The following is a 20,835-nucleotide window of genomic DNA, read 5'->3' on the forward strand; positions in this document are numbered from 1 at the left end:
ATTAAAAAGCACGTTATGAAATCTCTGACGCTTAAATATATCAAAGTTTACATGTACGAGGATTGTTAAAATATGAATGCATCTAAGCACATAAAAATGTATCCTTGATAGATTTCAATGAAAATTGTATTTGGTCCCCTCGAAGTATTCACCTCCAACAGATATGCAAAGTTACAGTCTTCTAATCCAATCCTTGAAGGCATTTTCATAGTCTTTTCTAGGTATACTATGAAGACACTGGAATATTACAGAACCGAGGTGTTTGCGCTGCACAAATTTTCGACCAGAAAGATATTTTTTGAGTCTTGGGAACAAAAAGAAGTCACACGGAGCAAGGTCAGGATAATAAGGAGGGTGAGGGAGCACAACAACCTTTTCCTGCTTCAGAAAGTCTTGTACAATGGACGCCTTGTGCGATGACGCATTGTCATGTAGCAATCTGACATTGGCCAAACCAGTTGCGGGTCTTCGATTTTTGAAATATTTCTTCAGTTTTCGAAGAACTTTAGTCTAATAAAACTTCGCATTAACGGATTTGCCTTTAGGTACAGCAACCTGAATGGCAGGACCCCGAGTTGTGAAGAATATGGCATACATTACCTTCTTGACACTCATGGTCCGCTTTGCAGTGCATGGTCATTGCCCAGACTTTGTTGCACATATCTTGTTATCTTGTTCTGAATCTTTCGTTTGGGCTCAAAAAAATGAATCCATGTCTCGTCACCAGTGACGACATTTGCGAAAGACCATGCATTGTAATTTGGAAACTGTTTAAGCAACAATTTTGCGCATTGCACGCGTGCCTTTTTCTGCTCATCTGTCAACAGATGGCGAATCCATCTAGCGCAGATCTTTCTCATTTTCAAATTACGTTTCAGAATTGTATGAGCTGCTCCTCATGAGATGCCAACCATACTAGCTATTTGCCTAGCGGTGTATCTTGCATCAGTAGCAAGTATTTCTTTCACTCTAGCAACCATCTTGGCAGACGTTGCTGTTTTCGGCCGACGGCCATGTGGTGCATCATCTGTTAAAACTAACCCACATTTGAATTTCTTAAACCAACGAATAACTGTCAAAAAAGACATTTCATTATGCCCATAAACAGAACATATTTTATCAAAAATGTCTATACACCCTATGCCATGAATACAACGATTCTTAATATGGAACAGTATTTCAACGGCGTACGCTGACCTTCTTCCAACCATTTTTATATTAGTATACACGAGTAGGCAATGTTTAGCGAGCGATAGACATAGCTAAAGTGAAGGGATTTTAATGGGTGTGGTATCAATGTAAAGCTCACTGGCACCAGATCAGAAAGAAAATGCCTCCGTACGTGTTATACCCTACCCCTAGGTATTCTATAAGAACCATGGTCACGAACGGGAAAATATACTAACCCGTTTCAATCGCGCATTTCGTACCTAAAACACACAGTGCGGTAAATGTGTACTTTGGATATCAAACAAGTGGTAATTTATCTTCCATTTTGTACTGGTCACATTTTTACAATACATCTTATCTTAGAAAAACAACGCGTGTTTATAGTTATTTCAACGTTACACAAAAAACTTGATGGAACTTCCCTGGTGAAGTTCCGTTCTAGATAACAAAACCATTCTGATTGGCTGTTGTGAAAATGTATGTCAATCGTCATTTTACTACACGTGTTCGCTAAAATTCGAAAATGCAGCTTAAATGTGCAAAATGAATAAAATAAACAGAACAGATGCAGACCAAAGTACGATTTCATATTAAAGATCATATACAAGATGAATTTCATTCATCATTTCGAGTTTTAGTGTAAAATTGTGATTTTTTTTTAAATTCTGTTTTTATTTGTTTACGTTTCGCCAAACGTGTGCACACTGCCGTGACCTCTAGACCGGATGTTCATTAGGGAAGGTCAAGCAAGTTTTTTTCAGTAACGTTGACGAAAGCATAAAGTATGTTGATAATCTCAGCAATATGGAATATTGAGACAATGTGACTGGTGCACGATAGAAGATAAATTATCGCTTGTTCAATATACTAGGTACCCATTCACCGAACTGTGCGTTTAAATTGAGAAATGTACGATTGAAACGTACGGTGCCCCTAAAGTGACATGTTACACACTTTTTTTCCAATTAGGTAATGTGACACTTTTTTTATTTCGTTTAAACGAAATGATTTCGTTTAAAACGAAATAACTTATTTCGTTTAAACGAAATCATTTCGTTTAAACAAAAAAAGTGTCACATTACCTAATTGGAAAAAAAGTGTGTAACATGTCACTTTAGGGGCACCGTAGAAACGGGCTAGTGCACTTTCCCGTTCATGACCATGGTTCTTATAGAATACCTAGGGGTTGGGTATAACATGTACGGAGGTATTTTCTTTCTGATCTGGTGCCAGTGGTAAAGCTTACATATTTATCTACCCAATACCGGGGTTATCTTAATTTCCTCGTGATTGTCGCATTATTGAGCGAGATAACGTTCTAGATGCATTCATATTTGAACAATCCTCGTACCTTTTATTCCATATCTCCTCTTTTAAAGTATTCCATTTATCGCACGTTCTCCCTCTAAAAACATCATCTATATTCCCCAATCAAACAGAGAAACTATTTTCCTTGTAACCACTTCCTTCTTGCAAGTATTTTTGAGCTTACAGTATGCCTATAAAATAACGTGGGATATATATTTTCGACTGGCACTAACTCAAAGGGCGCTAGAGGCGTTCTTATTCTGTTTATTTTTCTTCAGTTTTTTTAAATACATTTGAAAACACTGGAAAGGGCTCCCTACCGTTAAAGCTACACTGGCGAGTACCAGATTTTGGCACTGGAAGTCCTGTTGACCACGTGGTGTCAAACGTATGACAAGGCAGAAATTCAGCAATTCAATGAACAAAAAAAATGTCACAATATTCTAAAAACAAATCACTTGAAACGATTTTTTACTCGCTCGTTCTGTCTTATACCTCTTTTATAAGCAGAAGAAAGGTATTAGGAATCGTACCTTACACTCCTCCTCTGAAAATGAGATTCTATGATATCTTATTTTAAAAGGGGAACACATCAAGCTTTAAGTCATTTTTTTTTTCAAAATTAAGAAATAAATTTCAGTATTACTTTAAAGAATTTATAGAGGAATGAATAACTAAGATATGATTCCGCAAGTTTAGGCAGATTTAACTTTTGAATACATTGAACTGTATAGAACATATCTCTACTGTGTTACGTACAGAAGTGTGAGTGTGCAGTAGAAAAGTACGATGTGAATCTTGAGTAACTTCCCTTTAATTCAGAATGAATGTTACAACAAGTACTTTATAAGGTAATTACATCTTCAGTATAACGGATGCAGTTACTTAAGTAAATTGAGTAGGGAGTTACTCCAAGTCTTGAAAAAGAAATGGATATACTATGGTATGTACACTTAGTAATAGTTATTTAGTTTTATTATATAATAGAGAACAACTCCACCGTTTAAACACTGTTTTAATAGTTATTCCTTTCTAATATGTTTCGGCTTGAAGTCTTCGTCAAAGAGAATAAAAGAAATAATATGTTGTAGAACCATGTTTCAATATAATTAATGTAAAGAGGAGGACATGAGCTCGTGGAATACTTATACGCAGTGGAATGTTAAATATATAAAAGACAAAATGTACTTACAGTAGAAGACTGTCATCAAGTTTTGTTTCTTTAATTCTTAGATTCTGCAACAAAAGTTTACCCAGTGTAAAATTACCAAATATCTATGCTTTTCTTAAGTTAATCTTATATTTATCGTAATTTTTCAATGAGTATGTTTGAATGAAAATAAATAAGGCATTATTGTGGTTGATTGTCTGATCTTCCATGTGTCTTACATTGAACTTACAACAATATAAACTTGAATAATATTATTTTATGACTGTCTTTTGATATCTAAAATAGTACTAGATGCGTTAACACATTTCTCTTTTCAAAATTTGAAACGGGGATAAATTTTAGCAAATTGCAATACTTACATTTTGTATATGAAATTAAATCCATATACCCGCTACAAACTATTTTAAGTAAAAATGCTTTGATCAATTTAGTTTTACTTTTTAAATACTATTCTGACCAAATTGTATAAAAATGCCTCTAGCTTAATCCGTACCAAATATGTGAACGTGTTCATATCTTTCCATATTATCTTATGTAACTTTGAGCAATTATGTCAAAATAAACTAAGAAGGTACGTTCAGTCAAAACGTCTTTTACAGACAAATTTTCTGAGCTGATCGCCAACATCATGTAAACCCTTTAAATATGTTCCGCCAAATAGAATTGCAATATTTTTCTCGTTTGCGTTTGGTTGGTAACGCGCCCATAAATTTTGAGACGCCAGGACACCATCGTGACATGTGTATGCATCAGTACCAGCGTCATACTTCCCACCGACACATACCTGTTCGGAGTCAGTTCCGCTAGCGATCATGTCGGTTACAAACCTGTCCATTTCTTGCTCGCTATAGAGACTTGCGAAGTACGTGAGAACAATGGCCCCGAGTCCATTGCGGCAGACATCATATAATGGCAATGTGGCCCAGTTGCGTATCCAAGTCCACGCGGCATTTTCTCATATAGGGTCCATTTATTATACGATACTATCACTTCCATTAACATGTTAGTTTTCTGCTTATTCAGTCCACAAATATGTTTTTCGTTGTTGTAACTTGCAGGTATGCAGTCTAAATCACTGGAGCACCAGCTACAACATTCAATTCTTCTAGATGTTTTGTATGTAAAATAGAAACTCGCCGTCCTCATTTGATCAATTTTACTGAACATTTTACTGTAAACAATTCCATTTGCTCCACTGACAAAAGAGATTCCTAAAATGACAGTCAAAAGCAACGGTATCAATGCCACGTTGAGCTGAGGTGTTATGTACAACTATCCTTAAGTATAGACTATATGTAATTTCTATTTAAAATTGTCTGAACTGTGTTTTTCTGATTCAGACAAAATGTTTGACTGTACCAAAATATGCCTCTGTGCTGTATATGATATATGAACACTGTTCGATTTTAAAGATCTCAAGGACATACTTTCTACAATCTGACAACGAATTAGATAATCATCTTGAGTGCTGATTTTCGTGTTGATGTATATTTTAGTGTGTTTACATTCACTAAAATAACTATAATTGTCAGGACTGATTTCACGAAGAATCGTATACATAGTATTATCTGTCGTTTCATAACAAAAGCGACTAGTTTATTAGCAAAATTAGTATCTTTGTTCAAATACATCCGGTGCACTTAAATTGTAGCCCTCAAAAGTTTAGGCATGAGAATGCTAAATTATTCTGTGCAAAGAAACCATACCGAGATTTTTTTTCATTCAGAGTTACTAAATTTAAAACTAATCAAGAGACTTGAAGTCTTTGAAAACTAAAATAGGTCCAATATCCACATTCTGAGTTTCTTAGAGTAATGTATCATATCTAGGTATTGCTTAATATTTAAAAGAAGTCAAGGATATATATCTTTGTCACTGAAAAAGTGGATCAGACAGTAGATAGACAGACGCAGCTTTGTCAACGATTAAAATAAAGTGTGATTTGAAGTATATTCAGAAGTATGATTGGAAGTTTGATTGGAAATGTGAATGACACAGTGTTATGAAGTATGGTTGGAAGTATGTTTGGAAATATGACTGGAAGTATGTTTGGAGGTATAATCGGAAGTATGATTGGAAGTATGATTGGAAATGCGAATGGAACTATGTTTGGAAGCATGTTTGGAAGTATGATTGGAACTATGTTTGGAAGCATGTTTGGAAGTATGATTGGAAGTATGTTTGGAAGTATAATCGATCTATGATTGGAAGTATGATTGGTTATATAAATGGAAGAATGATTGGAAGTGTAACTGGAAATATTTTTGGAAAAAATGAATGAAAGTATGTTTGGACGTAGGATTGGGAATGTGAATGTAAGTATGTTTTGGAGTATAATTGGAAGTATGATTTGAAGTATGATTGGAAATATGAATGGAAGAATGTTTAGAAGTATAGTTGGAAATGTGACTGGAAGTATAAATGGCAGTATAATGTTGAAATTTTATGTATTTTAGTACTCATCTCAGATTTATTTTTTTTAATATAAGTTTTGAAATTACTTAAGAACACAGTATATATTACATAAAAACACAAATCATGTTTTCTTTCCAAAAGTAAGATATTGTCCTCAATGCAACATTATATTTCATAACAGCTTAAAGAAAAGTGATTAAAAGAAACGAATATGTGACAGACTAGCCTGTGAGCTATTGTCAACAAAGTGATTTACTATTTGTTAGCTAAGCAAATACACATAATACTTAGAGACAACAATAGTTTCTAATAATTCACTCACTATATTTACAGGCAAATGTAGAATTGCTTGACAGTGCTGCTAAATTGGATTTCATGGAAATCTCGTGGAAATCCTGTCAATCGATTTCCTGTAGAAAAATCACTAGAGAGCCATAGTAGGTGGGTGGATGATTGTTAACATGTTAACTCGATACGGATAATTGTACCTTTTTATAGATCTCCGTTGCAAACTCTGGATCAGGATTATTTAACGTAGCTTTGCAGAATTTGTATATTGGGTCATTATTCAGTTCACCAAAAACTGCTTGATTTTGAATTGAAAGAGAAACTGTTATAGCGCTGCAAAGATTGATATTGTATATCATAACAAAACTTTTAAGGGCTCACGTATTTGACTCTAGATATATTTGTGTAACATTTGATATTCTAAAGGAACCAGTGATAGAATGTGGCGGTGATTTTGTGAAACTACGGGTTTGGATATTCTTGAACTAATAGCCATACTTACAGAATTTGTCGCTTGGTGTTTTGTTTTAATGCATTTATGTAGACGTTAAAGAAACGGACTCTCAAACCATTACATATATAAAGGATTTTACTATGTCACATCCATTTGACCCGGAATTTTAAACGGATTTATAAACATAAAGAAATAAAAGTGAACAATTGCCTGCAAAAACAGTTTATCCGTTGTAACAAAAACTTGAATACGTTTTGTTATTTTCAAAATTTCGTTTGTTTCATTTTGGTAATATATTTATCTAATATCAAATATATATATATATCGATCGAGCATTTAAATAACGTTAAATGTTCCATATAGCCGTTGACATTATATCTTCAAAAAAAAAGAACAATCTAACTGCCAGGATATTCCACAGAACTGAAATCAAAGGAGACAGAACAACTCTTCAATTAATAAGTGTGAGAATAAACCGCCAATAATAGCGGCATGCGAGCGCCATCTTAAAATGCCAGCAGTGAACATTACAAATAAAAGTGAGCACGTGTCAATTTCCATACAGGATTTATTTACCCGACGGGGTTATCGCTTCAATATTTATTACCGACTGTTCCGTTTTAAGCGACATAGCCTGTAATAAATCATTTACCGAAGCGTCTATTATGACGTCATCGATATCTTGGACATCCCAATATGGTGATCATATTCTCGTATAACAAATTCAGTCATAGCAGCTGAATTATCCGCATTACTTCGGATTTAATCACCACAGCAACAGGTAAGACTTACAATTCTCTTATTTCATTTAAACAGAAACGACACGGCAAAAGCTCTAGGTTATTCATAGAGAATAAAACATGATCAAATTACATGGTGCTTGCCAATGTTTCTGTATGTTTTCACTTCCAGAGAGTATTGATCCGCATTTTCCTATAAATACAGCTGTGTTCACGCTCGCTTTAAGTCACAATATTGATAAAAGAATATGTCTCTTAAGGGACGTCATTCGCTATCTATGGCATGAATTTTCAATGTATACTTATGCTCCTCTCTTTATTTAAGGGACATCGTTTGCTATCTTTGGCACGAAGTTTAAGTGTATATACTTATGCACCTTTATTCACTTAATATGGGAAGTCAGTTGCTATCTTTGACTTGAGGTTTAAATGTATTCTGTTGCGCCGATATTAATTTAAGGGAAACATTGCATACTTATACACCTCTTGATCTAAGGGACAAAATTCGCAATTTTTAGCGTGTACTGATGCACCTCTGGCGACATTCACAGTCTATTAAGTATACTGATGCAACTCTTTTAAGGGGCAATTTCTGTCACAAAGTTTAGATATATTACAGACGCACCTCTCTTGATTTGAGGGATGTATCTCTTTTATTTTAAGGGGCGACATTCGCAGTCTGCAGCACTAGGTTTCAATGTATACTGGCGTTACTCTTTAAACGAGCATCATTTCCAATCTGTGTTACGAAGTTTTAATGTATACTCTTGTATCTCTCTGAATTTGAGGGACGTCATTAGCATTCTATGTCACAAATTTTTAATTTATACTGATGTACCTCTCTTAACTTAAGGGACAACATTCGCAATTTATGGTACGAGCTTTCAATGTATATTGATGCGCCTCTGTTGCTTTTGGCATATGCCACTATCGTCATCGAGATTTTCTAAATGTCATTAGCTATTTACTTGTTGAAATGCACCTCAGTATTTCTATAAAATGCATAGTAAAAAACTAATACACAGTAATCTTATTTTTTTCCAAATACTCGCCTACTCGCCTAATATAAACGGGTCGGTATAATGCATATACATTCCTTTCTTGAATAATGCTGTATTTTACTTCTTTACCATTTATTAGCCTGTCAAATCTAAAATCTGTAAAGACGCTTAGATTTAATAAGTCCACCTCAGGTATCTTTTTCAAAATGTTAATGCGTAATGTTTCGCTGATTAAAATTGTCTTTGATAAAATGTAATCTAACAAGAATTTTCGAGGACGATGCGATAGATAAACCGAATATTTTGGACATGAGACACATGTTTATCAATTTAAGTGAGACGTATTTTTACCTTATTATCGTTATTGTTAACAGATTAATGTAAGTATAATTATTCAGTTGAAATAATACACATAATAATATACACATAAATAGCAAAAATAAATAAATAAATAAATAAATAAATAAAATGAAATAGCACAGCACGCTGCCGGAAATGTAAAAGTACTTTTTGATAATTAAATCAATGACCTAATATGCAATATCCTTTCGCTTATTCTCCACCGAGGAATTTGATATGAGTTGACGTTGACAAGTATTGATCAATTAAGTTGAGGGTTGTAGACAACTAGACAGTCACAAAACTTTTATTTTGTCACGAACATTCCGTAATATTGGATTGGATGAACAATCTTATGATTAAATACATTAGTACTAGTTCAACAAAAGAGGAAAACAATCCGCAATAAACAACAGAGGACGCGCGGACCGGTGAGAGCACATATAATGTATTATGCCGTCAAATTGCCTCATAAAGTGCGATTCATTACTGCTCGTATAAAATTAAGCTCGCTATATTCTTTTTAATGGTATTTTAATGTACATCGCTATTTATGTTGCTATAAAAACAAGTCTTAAAGCTGGCTTTAGAATAACACCTACCTTTCGTCATCATCGCTGTTATAACCGTGTTACGAAAATTTCATACCATCCTACGCAACCTACAATGCATTCTTGTGTTTTATTGTTTGATTACCTATATGCTTTGCGCATCCGAATTCTCGGCCGTAGTAATTCTAACAATAAACCATGCACACGCTTCATTATTTATTCTGACTCGGCAGATTTGTCTTTTAAGCATTGTAACATGGCTCGGACCGATGAGAGAATATTCTGATGTCGATTTAATATGACTTCAAAATTCCTAATGACGCAAGTTCGTTGCTTATTTGAATAATGATGTTTATCAAAACTTTTATCATTGCATTTCAATAATCAAGTTGGAATCGCATACTTAGAAATTAAACCTACGTTGGTGAACACTAAACCGTGGTAAATCAGACAACAAAAACACACAAAGGTATTGCTTTTCAATAAATAAACAAGACGATGTAATTATGTACATATGATAACTGGAAAAAATATACCATAGCAATTCGGTTTATAATAGTTGTACGGGTATGTTACTGTAACTAAATACACGTTCATTTTAAAAGATTTATAGCAAAATAACGTCATGCTTTAGTTTATACTGTCCTATTTGAAAAGTCTTTTTTTTTTTTAGTAATACAGGAATGCATTGTAATGTTACTGTTAAATATTAATATGAATGTTCTTCCCCATTTAAAGTCACACAATGATTCATAAATTGTATCCAAGGTAAATAAAAAGAAGATCTCTTAATATTTAAAAGTTTGAACTGCATTTGGCTCAGTTGTTGGCGCTTGCGGTGGTGTCATTTTGATCGTAAAATATTTTTGTAAAAAATCATTATCAATGCAGGTTAGAAAACAGTTACGTGATGTTCTATACCCATTTACAGAAGAGTTCATACAACATGTGTTTTCATTTTTTTTCAGAGATGAAAGAAGTGCCTACAATATACCAGAACAACATCGATACCTCACTTGTCCATAATGGCCTTCAACTTTGTTAGTCTATGCTGCTATATTAAGTATCAGTATTCAAATTAAAACAGGTGAAACAGTTACGTTATTGTTATAGCAACCAATCTATAGTCAATGTGATGTCAGTCTATGAGGCTGAGGCAATGGCAATGGCAGTAAGATATAACAAGGGAGGTAAAAAGAACGGCTACCTCCCAGATGGATTTGAAAAACCTCCTGATTGGGAGAATGAATATTCCGAAGAAGACGAGGTGTTTGTTGAAAGTCCTAGCATAGACAAAGACAGTGCTACTAAACCTCTTATGTATCCGAGGGCAAGGACTAAAACAAAAATTGGGCGTGGCCGTCTGCGCAAGTGTCGACCAATCGTAAACGCTGTTTGTTGTTTTCTCTTCTTGGTGCTTTCTTTGGGTTCACTCATGGGCCTTGTGGTTTATTTTGTAAATAAACATGAACAAAATAAGGCCAAATTACATGACAAGATTCCACAAGGTGCTTTCAAATTTATCAGTGAGAAAAAGATGAGGGACTTTTCGGATATCATTGGTTGTGATCATATAGAAGTTGAGGATGTTTGGACCGTCGGTATTCCGAAACTCTTAACTGAATCTTCTTTCCGATTGGTTGACGTAAATCAAGATGGCGTCTTAGATATTATCGTAGGATTTGCAACAGGTAGATCTATTATATATAAAAGTGTTTGACAATACCATTTGTAATAATTCATACAATCATCAAACATTCTAATTTTATGATATATTTGATTACACTATGATAAGACCATGTTAAGTTACATAAACAGTGACCAGCTTCCATTCAAGTTACATGTATTTGGACTTGATTTTATTTGTTTACCTTTAAATTTTCTTTCTTGTATTTTTTGCGCCCTGGTGGAATTAGTGTGTTCATATTTTTCATATATTTTATTTTGAACAACAGGAGCTGATGGTTACAATATCCCTAGCATAGTATGTGATATTTATTTTGCTGGTACATATCCATGCTTTGGTGGCCTGCTAGCGCTAGAGGGATCCAGTGGGAAAGAACTATGGCGGCACTATTCAGATCATGAAATATATGGGATCAACTGCGGAGTAGACTTGAACAAAGATGGCGTCATGGACTGTCTTGCAGGGGGTCGAGCTGGGGTGAGTAATTTTCCCAGCTGTCTTCGTTGCAGTAATCGATTAAATGACACACAGAATGCCTTTCTGTAGCACATGGTTTTGCAAATTGTCTTCATTTTACAAAGATACTTAGATTTTAAAGCCTTTCATTTATTTCCTTAAAACATTTTGATTTTATGTTAATATATAGCGCCAAATTATGGCAAAAAATGGAAAGATATATCACGCTGTTTAAAGTATAATAGCGTTTTACTAGCATAAAGCAAGTTACTGATGAGAGAAATAAGAAATAAGCGATCATTTAATAAAAGATCGAAGTGCCAGTTTAAATTCTAAGGGTATATTTATATGATATTGATATAAACATGCTAGCTGGAAGTGGCTAGAAAATTAAACTCGCCTTTCTTCAGTGAAATCTGATAGATAAAACATTAATCAAGCAAAAATTTATTTGTAGATGTTCTTTAATCAGGGAAAGAAATATACTGCAAGTGTTAAAATCGACAATGAAACTAGAGTTCATTAGGGTTTTGTGGTCCCTGCTTACAGACTATCCTTAGTACAAGTCTGACTGTGATTTAATAATCACTGTTCACTCCCATGATTCTTTTAAGGACAGAAATGTTTCGTGCGTGCGCCAGAATTTAACAATTTCTCTTTTATGGAGCACAAAATCAATGAAATATCGTGCTAATTTTATTTCATAACTGGATTCAATAAAGTTCTGCCAATTGTTTGACGGAATCATATTTCATGATATTGACTTTCTCTTTCAGAGATAACTTTTGATTAATTTTGAAATATCAAAGCTATTTCCACGGACACCGGAAAATTGTTCGATCGCTCTACTGTCACTAATTAAACGTCAGAAATGAAATATATCAGCAGCTTTTATGATTATTAGAACATATTGTTGATAAAATCGAATACATGTCACAATTATGACATTGTATCAATACATGATATTTTACCCCAAAACTTAAGAAAATGTAACACTAGTATCTGAAAGTGCGAGCGTATTTGAACCCACAATGTTTCGAAGTCAACAACTTTAATTACTCTCTCGGGGAGGATTTTTGAGATCATAAAATTGTAGGATGCCGATTCTGTATTCACTTTGTGCCTCTTATGTGTTGCAGAACATGTAGCATAGTCTGCTATCCTATCGTTAAAACTGTTTCAAAATTATATACGTGCATATCATCACTAAGTAAGCTGACAATGCGTTAGGACGAAAATGTGAATTTTCAAGTACATTTTGAAGAAAGGGCATAATCACAATAACTTTAAATAATATACAAGTAAAATATTCACCTGCCAGTAGAAATAACTATAAAACTATAAATATAAATGCACTATTTTCTGTTTGATAAATCTAGGCATTTCAAGCGGTAAGTGGGAAAGACGGGTCACTTATTTGGAACTTTGGAAAACAGAACGCAAAGAACGACATTATGAACCTGTACACCGCCCAGATCATTAAAGACATCGACGGAGACGGCACGGTTGATATTTTAGCTATACATGGCGGGGATCCACTGCAAGATCCAGGTACAATCTTTAACCGTTTCGCCAAAATTTTTTAATTATTTGTTTACTTTAACGGCAGAGATTTCACTCATTATAACGTGCTGTAACCATAATCGATGTGTGTTGGGTTTCCCATTAATACAGCTTTTTGTAATTCAGTTTATGAATTTGTTTCCATGTAAGATTAAAATACTATTTTTTTTTATAAAATACACGTCTTTTTAACATTTGTAACATTTGAGATATGTTCACTAGCAAATTCGAAAACATACTGCTTTAAAAAGAATATGAGCCGTGCCATGAGAAAACCAACATAGTGGCTTTGCGACCAGCATGGATCCAGACCAGCCTGCGCATCCGCGCAGTCTGGTCAGGATCCATGCTGTTCGCTTACAGTTTCTCCAATTCCAATTGGCTTTAAAAGCGAACAGCATGGAGCCTGACCAGACTGCGTGGATGCGCAGGCTGGTCTGGATCCATGCTGGTCGCAAACCCACTATGTTGGTTTTGTCATGGCACGGCTCATATATATTTGCCTTTACGTTTTGCTGATTCTTTGGAAAACTTCAGACAGTGCAGTTCTTGTAATTAAAAGAAATGACGCACATTTGCATTGTTTTAGTACTGTACAACTTTATGACCAGGCAGCTTGATGACCGTTTTCTACATTAACAGATGTCCATCCATATTGGTGACAAATTAAATCAATAAACGTTGCTGATATTAATTCCAGCGGCTGGAACTTTACTAATTGTCGCGTTATTCAATACAGTAGATTAATTTGTGCGAATGCACGAGTTATTATTTCGATATATTTTGAAATGTTGACTTCTTCATTCCATTCTTTTAAAACACATTTAATGTCATTATTAAAACGTACGTTAATGCTTTCTGGAAAGTATTAATTGTTTTTACTTCTTTGTAATTTATGTTGATTTTTGTTTTTGGGGTAAGTGTCTCTTTTGATTGGGTGTGATGGAAATCTTTTTTTCAGTTTATTTAAACTATCTGCTGATTGACCGCTAATATGAATTTGTTTTCGTCATATCCGCATATGTTTATCATCTCGGCTCACGTTTTTTATTCAACATGCTCCAATCCTTGTGCCAAAGTGTCCAAATCAAACTTTAGTTCCCTGATATACACCACTCTCTTTCATTTAATTTAATAAAAACTTTTTAAAACATACTCTTTTTTTATCAATCATCTTTGTTACACTTCGTGCGCGTAGGGCAAAACCTTCGCAAAATGAAAAATGTAAAGCTTCTTTTTACTTGCACTTCATCATGATTTCCTATATTCCCCCGGCTCATCAAAATTCAATTTATTCAATATAAGGGCGAATAATGCGGAAGTGATGCAGTATTGATATTGACAACCTTTATTAGGTCTGATGTAAAGAAACTTCGCAACAAACTAAGAGTTATCCAGTATAAATTATACTGTAATATGTGGTAACAGTGAACTTTGAATTGCAGTGAATGTAGAAAGGTTGATAAATAGTCTGCTATAGACTTTGTAAGTATGCAGGAATCGCAAGACAAATTAATTCAAGTTGTTCTTCTCTTTCTATTTTATGCAATAGTAAAAGGAATAGATAGAGGAAGTGCAGTGTATCTAAATGATGCCAGGGTTGATACGAAAAGCAAAATATAAGAAATATTTCAGAGGTTTATTACCATAGATAATGTTCAAGTCAGAGCAAATTATAATGCTCCTAAACATGTGTTTCATAATGGTTTTGTTATCATAGATCTGAGGTCAGTTGTGGGCTGTGGGTCTTGACTGATCGAAGTTCTGTTACTAGTACATTACAAAAACAAAAGTTTATTGGCAATTTTATCTCATGGCCGCTTAACACGTATATATAACAATGCAACTATTGCTCTTGTCAGGAAATAATTGGCCATTGATATTTTGTATATGTTGGCCATGGATATATTGCTTCCAGATTGTAACGTTATACGGTTGAAACCGCGAAACGGTGAAACCTATTACTATCGTATTCTGGAGACTGCAAGAATTCAATAATGACAATTTTTATTGAAGCAGATTAATACGCCGTTCTATTTCCACAGTACTTTTATTATATCTTACCAAAGACGAAAAAGTTTCATTCATACGGATATTTTATATATAGGGGGCGAATTACTTTACCTTCATTATATATTGAATATTTTCTAAGGATAACAGAGAGCTGTATGACATAATCATTTACAGAATCACGTAGAAATTATAGCATTCTATGTATTTTGGACAGCTATACATATCTATTTGCCATACATGTTATTACTGTTCTGCTGAAATGTTAGGACTATTTAGGGGGCGATTGTTTACTGGTTGCTTGTAGGCAGAACATATTAAGAGAATCTGAACCGTATTGTTAACTCTAGGGCTAATCTAATTTAATGAAACAGACACTTTGTTTCTCATTGGTATCATCATAGTAAATTTTAATTAAGCCGACGAAGGGTTGCCTTGTCCAGCTCGTCAGTGTGTTTCAAGAATATAATGTAACATGGATGCAAATGGTTTGAATGTTATACTGTTTCATGGAAGTGACTTGAATGTTACGCGGAACGGTTTATTGTATATCAAATGCGGGTTTCAACCTTTCTTTGCAGTCAGCGCTTTGATTTTTAACTGGCACGGTGTGTTTTTGGGGGAAGTCGTAGAGAGAAAACTACCGTTTTGTACACCGTTACTCGTTCGTTGTGCGTAATCGGTTTGCAACTGGGCTTTGAAGTAAGTTTTTTCTGAAAGATTATTCACTTGCCCAAAAGACGGCCAGTGATTGATCAAATAATTTTAAAAAAATCAAATTTTACGGACCTGGAAGCAATGCACATGTCAAAATGCTGTTTATAACCTTTCTAACGGCTCATTGTCACAGGGGCAAAACAATTTCAAAATGACTTTTTGGCATTGTTTTTTTTTCTCAGAAAACATTATAATTGTAATATATTTAAGTGTATATGGCTCATGGACGCATGCTGTATCCAACATACGTTGCTGCCACCTGTGGTTGAAACTAGATACCTCGAACTAGCTTATCTAAAAATTTCGGCTATCTCGAAGATATTTTCAAGTCCCGCCCCGAAAACCCGTGCACAAAATATCATTTTTAGTCGAATTTGAGATACTGAGTTTCAACTGTATTTGTATATCTGCTTACCAAATCAACAAAAGAAATATTTCAAACCTCTTCCCCAATTATTTGGAGGGGGCAAGGGTCGCATATTGATTTCAAAATTGAGATGGCCAATAACTGATTCAGCACAAAACAATCTTAACTTAATTGTTTTAACTGTCTTATTCTTATTTAGCTCTTCAAGATAACAGTCTCCTTTAACGACAATCTCTAATTCAGTTAACCACGACAACCCATCTCCCCGCTTCATATACCAACCTTACAGCTGATGAATAATTCACCAACGAATCATTCATTTGAATAAATCATTACTAAATTAACCATTTATACCCTATAGGGTCATTATAATACCGATTAATCGGCATAAAGCCGAAAATTATAAGTCTGATTCAATAGTAGGAATCATGGGAATGACAACAAAAGAACATCCGGCTGATATTTTCTGTATTATTATGTGCTGTTATACTTTTGAAATAAAAGGGAACTTCTTAAATGCGGGGAAAAGGGTAATTGGGTGTAAGTATGTTTTGTGAGCAGCACATTTCATATCAATCTATGAAGTTCGTGGAATAAATATTTAATATACAATTAATATCTGGACAATAACTACGCGTGATTTTAGTTAAGTGAAAGAATTTGTACTTTGAATATTACGTTCTACGACATTGAAACTAAGTTACAAAACTTTTGAAAACTTGTAACAGTACTTTAATTTTTAAAGGAAGCGACGCCTTTTAACATCTTGCTAAAACTTCACATTCTGTTTTTGTGCACCAGTATAACCAAATAGATTTTTTTACCCTTTCCTCATATTAATAGATGTCCATCTGTGATAGTAACAACGTAGCGACCGATGCATGTATAGAGCTCATCTAATTGTTATTCTCATTCCTAATTGTCACATGTTCTGTTCATCAGAATGATTAGTGCCAAAAGTCTCAGTTAATGCACAGAGATATCGCTATATAGGTTTGTCTCGAACTGGCTAAAAATATCGGCTTCTACAATTTATCTGTTTAAAACACATATTATATAGTTAGTAAAACAGCAAGTTTCAACGTTAATGGTTAAAGGAAATACCTTATTGCGTTCCCACTTATTTTTTTTTAATTCAATGCTTTGCAAAACAAACGTGCACAGTCGTAATTTGAATTTCGGTAGAATGATCTAACCATTTTGTTCATTTTTAATCTTGTATGAATATTTTAAGATAGTATTTAAAAGGTCACATTTCTGATTTCAAATACATATTGAATGTAAGCGTTATTTTTTTCGGATTGTTTATTAATGTCCTTTTGATTGTGCTATATAATTCCTACATGCACTAATTTAAAAGTTTTTTTATTCACAGTGAAAAAAAATATCAAATGCAGTTTTCACTGGTGAATAAAAGCCTATAAAATGGCTATTTGTTTAAACATGAAATTAAAAAAATCTAGTGTTTGATTTACATATAAAAGGAAAAATATTTCCCCTTTGAACTCTGTTCTATTCTTTTCTAACCTGTAACTTTGATAGATCAGTTATTTTTTACGCTATTGCATTTTGTTTCATGTTTTGATCTGCTTACCTTTAATTAAAAACGCTATGTATCTTATTACCGTAATGTAATTTTAAATTCATTCTATAATACTTCAATTACCATTTTTTTATTGAACATCATATAGATGCTTTTATGTAAAGAAGTAAAAGTACCTTTGAACGTATTGTTATATGAAAAGAGTGCTATATAAATGTGGTATATAATAATAGTAATATAATAGCAATATAATTATCATCCATGTTAAGTCGTGGCTGTGATACTCGTAAAAATATGGCATCTGGTTTTCACACAGTGAAAGAGATTTCGATGTAACACCGAAAGAAACAAATATCCCCTCTATATTTCTAATTATCCAGAATCAGCCTAAACGACAATACAATTAACCTTTAGCCTGTTGGCGGCAAGTGATTTTGCCTTTGCGACCAGTGCAGACCAAGATCAGCCTGCACGTTCGTCGGGCTGATCGTGGTCTGCACTGTTCGCTTTTCAGTGAGTAAATTTTCAGTGAACGCCCCTTTGAATAATAAATGGCATGACCCAAATTGAATGATCGACAAGTCCGTCATAGAAATTTAGCAGGCTAAGTGTTAAAGATTGTTTTTCTTGCAGAATGCTATTCATCATATATTCTTATATTCCCCCGGGCCATCAGAATTCCTTTTATTCGATAGAATGCGGAATATTTCTTGAATGATGCTGTATCAAGAACGACTGCAGTAATTAGGTTCGAAGTAAAGAAACTTCACAATAAAAACAAACAGCATAGTCATTTGTCAACGGCCGTGTGAAAATGATACATAAAGAATATGTACAGGGACACTCATTTACCATAATCATTGGAACGTGCTTAGATCTATTCAGCGAACATTGTCTTGTGTACAGTGCCATACTTTTCTTATATAGCTCTTCAAAGTAAGACCCGTCTTTAACCTTTAGCCTGCTGGCGGCAAGTGATTCTGCCTTTGCGACCAGTGCAGGCTCACCTTGGTCTGCACTGTTCGCTATCCAGTCAGTAAATTTTCAGCGAACATCCCTTCGAATAATAAGTGGTACTGCCCAGATTGAATGATGGACCAGTCCATTGTAGAACTTTAGCAGGGTTAGGGTTAAAATCAATATATTATTCAGCAGATCATGTCTGTCCATCTCGCTTTATGGTTTTCTAAGCTTCCATCTTATGAATAATGCACTATTTCTCTTTATTGCAAGCGAATTGTTTCAAGGCAAGGTGCTGTTATTAACTGGAAACTATCATCGATTTTTTTTCTTTATTTGCAAGGGTAATAAGATTCTATTTCCATCAATAAAAACGGCGAGTAATGACACTGATTTAATATCAAGAATGACAACTCGAAAAGGTTAGCGATCGTCGAAGGACATTCTCAAAGAAACCTCACCTGCTATTTTTCCATGTTATTAATTACATGGCACTCATAAAATAAAAAAAGAAAACTTTAATTACGGATAAGGGTTCATTATGTGTTCGAGGGATTAATGAATCTGTACGAACTGCAGTACAAATGATTCTGGGTTTTTTTTTCTGTTAAGAAGATGTTAGTCTATTTATCTGTAAAGCGTATGAGATAACTCTAGATGTTGTTCGTAAGCTTTGTAACAATGATTCCATCTTTTTTGTTAAGGATATGAACATCTGTTTATCCGTAAAGCGTATGAGATAATTTTTAAACCAGATCGGGGTTTGATATGAAGAGCAGAGGCTTACCAGCTTTTTATAAGGAAAAAAAGTGCCAAAAACTTTTCTTAATTATCCTACCTTTTCAATCAATCACATGCCAGACGTTTATAGAATTATTTTAATGTTTATACAATATATTTGATCAAGAGTGAACAACATATATAATATATGCTGCGCTCCCTCCCTTTCGGTTTCGCTTCGTAGGCTGCACCATATACAATGTGCGTGAAATTAGCCAGAGCAGCCAGAGTAGCCAGAGTAGCCAGAGTTCAGCCAGAGTTCGGCCAGAGTTCAGCCAGAGTAGCCAGAGTTCAGCCAGAGTTCGGCCAGAGTTCAGCCAGAGTAGCCAGAGTTCAGCCAGAGTTTAGCCAGAGTAGCCAGAGAAGTCAAAACTCTGGTTACTCTGGCTAGCCAGAGTAGCCAGAGTTCAGCCAGAGAAGTCTTATAGTGGTTACTCTGGCTGGCTAGAGTAGCCAGAGTTCAGCCAGAGTAGCCAGAGTTCAGCCAGAGTAGCCAGAACTCTAGTTACTCTGGCTGGCCAGAGTAGCCAGAGTTCAGCCAGAGTAGCCAGAACTCTAGTTACCCTGGCTGGTCAGAGTAGCCAGAGTTCAGCAAGAAAAGCCAGAGTTTGTAGGATGTTAAAATGTTCTGGCTACTCTGGTCAGCCATAGTATCCAGAATAGCCCGAGTCACCTGGATTTTATTTGCTTTGGTTAAGCTGGCCAGAGTAGCCAGAGTTTCTATGATTTAAAGAGCAGGCAGAGTAACCTGGTTCACAAAACATTTTCCGTCTTAGCCTAATTTGATTATGAAACTTAATATGTAATTTCTATCTAAATAGCATGTTTAAACTGAATTTCAAGTTAATTACTATTTTTAAGTGGCTATTTAGAGTAGCCAGAGTAGCTAGAAATCTGGTTAATCTAGAGTAGCCAGAGTAGCCAGAACCCTTGTTACTCAGGCTGGCCAGAGTAGCCAGAGTTCAGCCAGAGCAGCCAGAGTTCAGCCAAAGTTCAGCCATAGTAGGAAGAGTTTCTAGGATTTTAACATGTTCTGACTACTCTGGTCAGCCAGAGTATCCAGAGTAGCCCGAGTCACCAGGATTCCTTTTGCTCGGGTTATTTTGGCTGGCCAGAGAAGCCAGAGTTTGTAAGATTTTAACATGTTTTGCAAATCTGGTCAGCCAGAGTAGCCAGAGTAACCAGGTCCCATGTTCACAAAAGTTTTTCAGTCTTAGCTGGATTTGATTATGAAATTTAATAATTGAGCCGTGCCATAGAAAACAAACATAGTGGCTTTGGGACCAGCATGGATCCAGACCAGGCTGCGCATACG

The 20,835-nt window shown here is 34.7% G+C and overlaps 1 protein-coding gene across 1 annotated transcript in view; it reads left to right on the forward strand.

Moving 5' to 3' along the window:
• The first annotated feature begins 3,312 nt into the window (after positions 1-3,312).
• LOC128546395 (uncharacterized) overlaps positions 3,313-20,835 on the forward strand; it is a 37,350-nt gene continuing 19,827 nt past the window's right edge. The window contains exons 1-5 of the mRNA XM_053516877.1: positions 3,313-3,421; positions 6,398-7,587; positions 10,406-11,128; positions 11,393-11,601; positions 12,960-13,131. Coding sequence (XP_053372852.1) covers positions 10,573-11,128; positions 11,393-11,601; positions 12,960-13,131 — 937 coding nt within the window. The 5' untranslated portion in view covers positions 3,313-3,421; positions 6,398-7,587; positions 10,406-10,572. The remainder of the gene's footprint in view (positions 3,422-6,397; positions 7,588-10,405; positions 11,129-11,392; positions 11,602-12,959; positions 13,132-20,835) is intronic.

Source organism: Mercenaria mercenaria, chromosome 10 (assembly GCF_021730395.1).
Source record: "Mercenaria mercenaria strain notata chromosome 10, MADL_Memer_1, whole genome shotgun sequence".
NCBI lineage: Eukaryota > Metazoa > Mollusca > Bivalvia > Venerida > Veneridae > Mercenaria > Mercenaria mercenaria.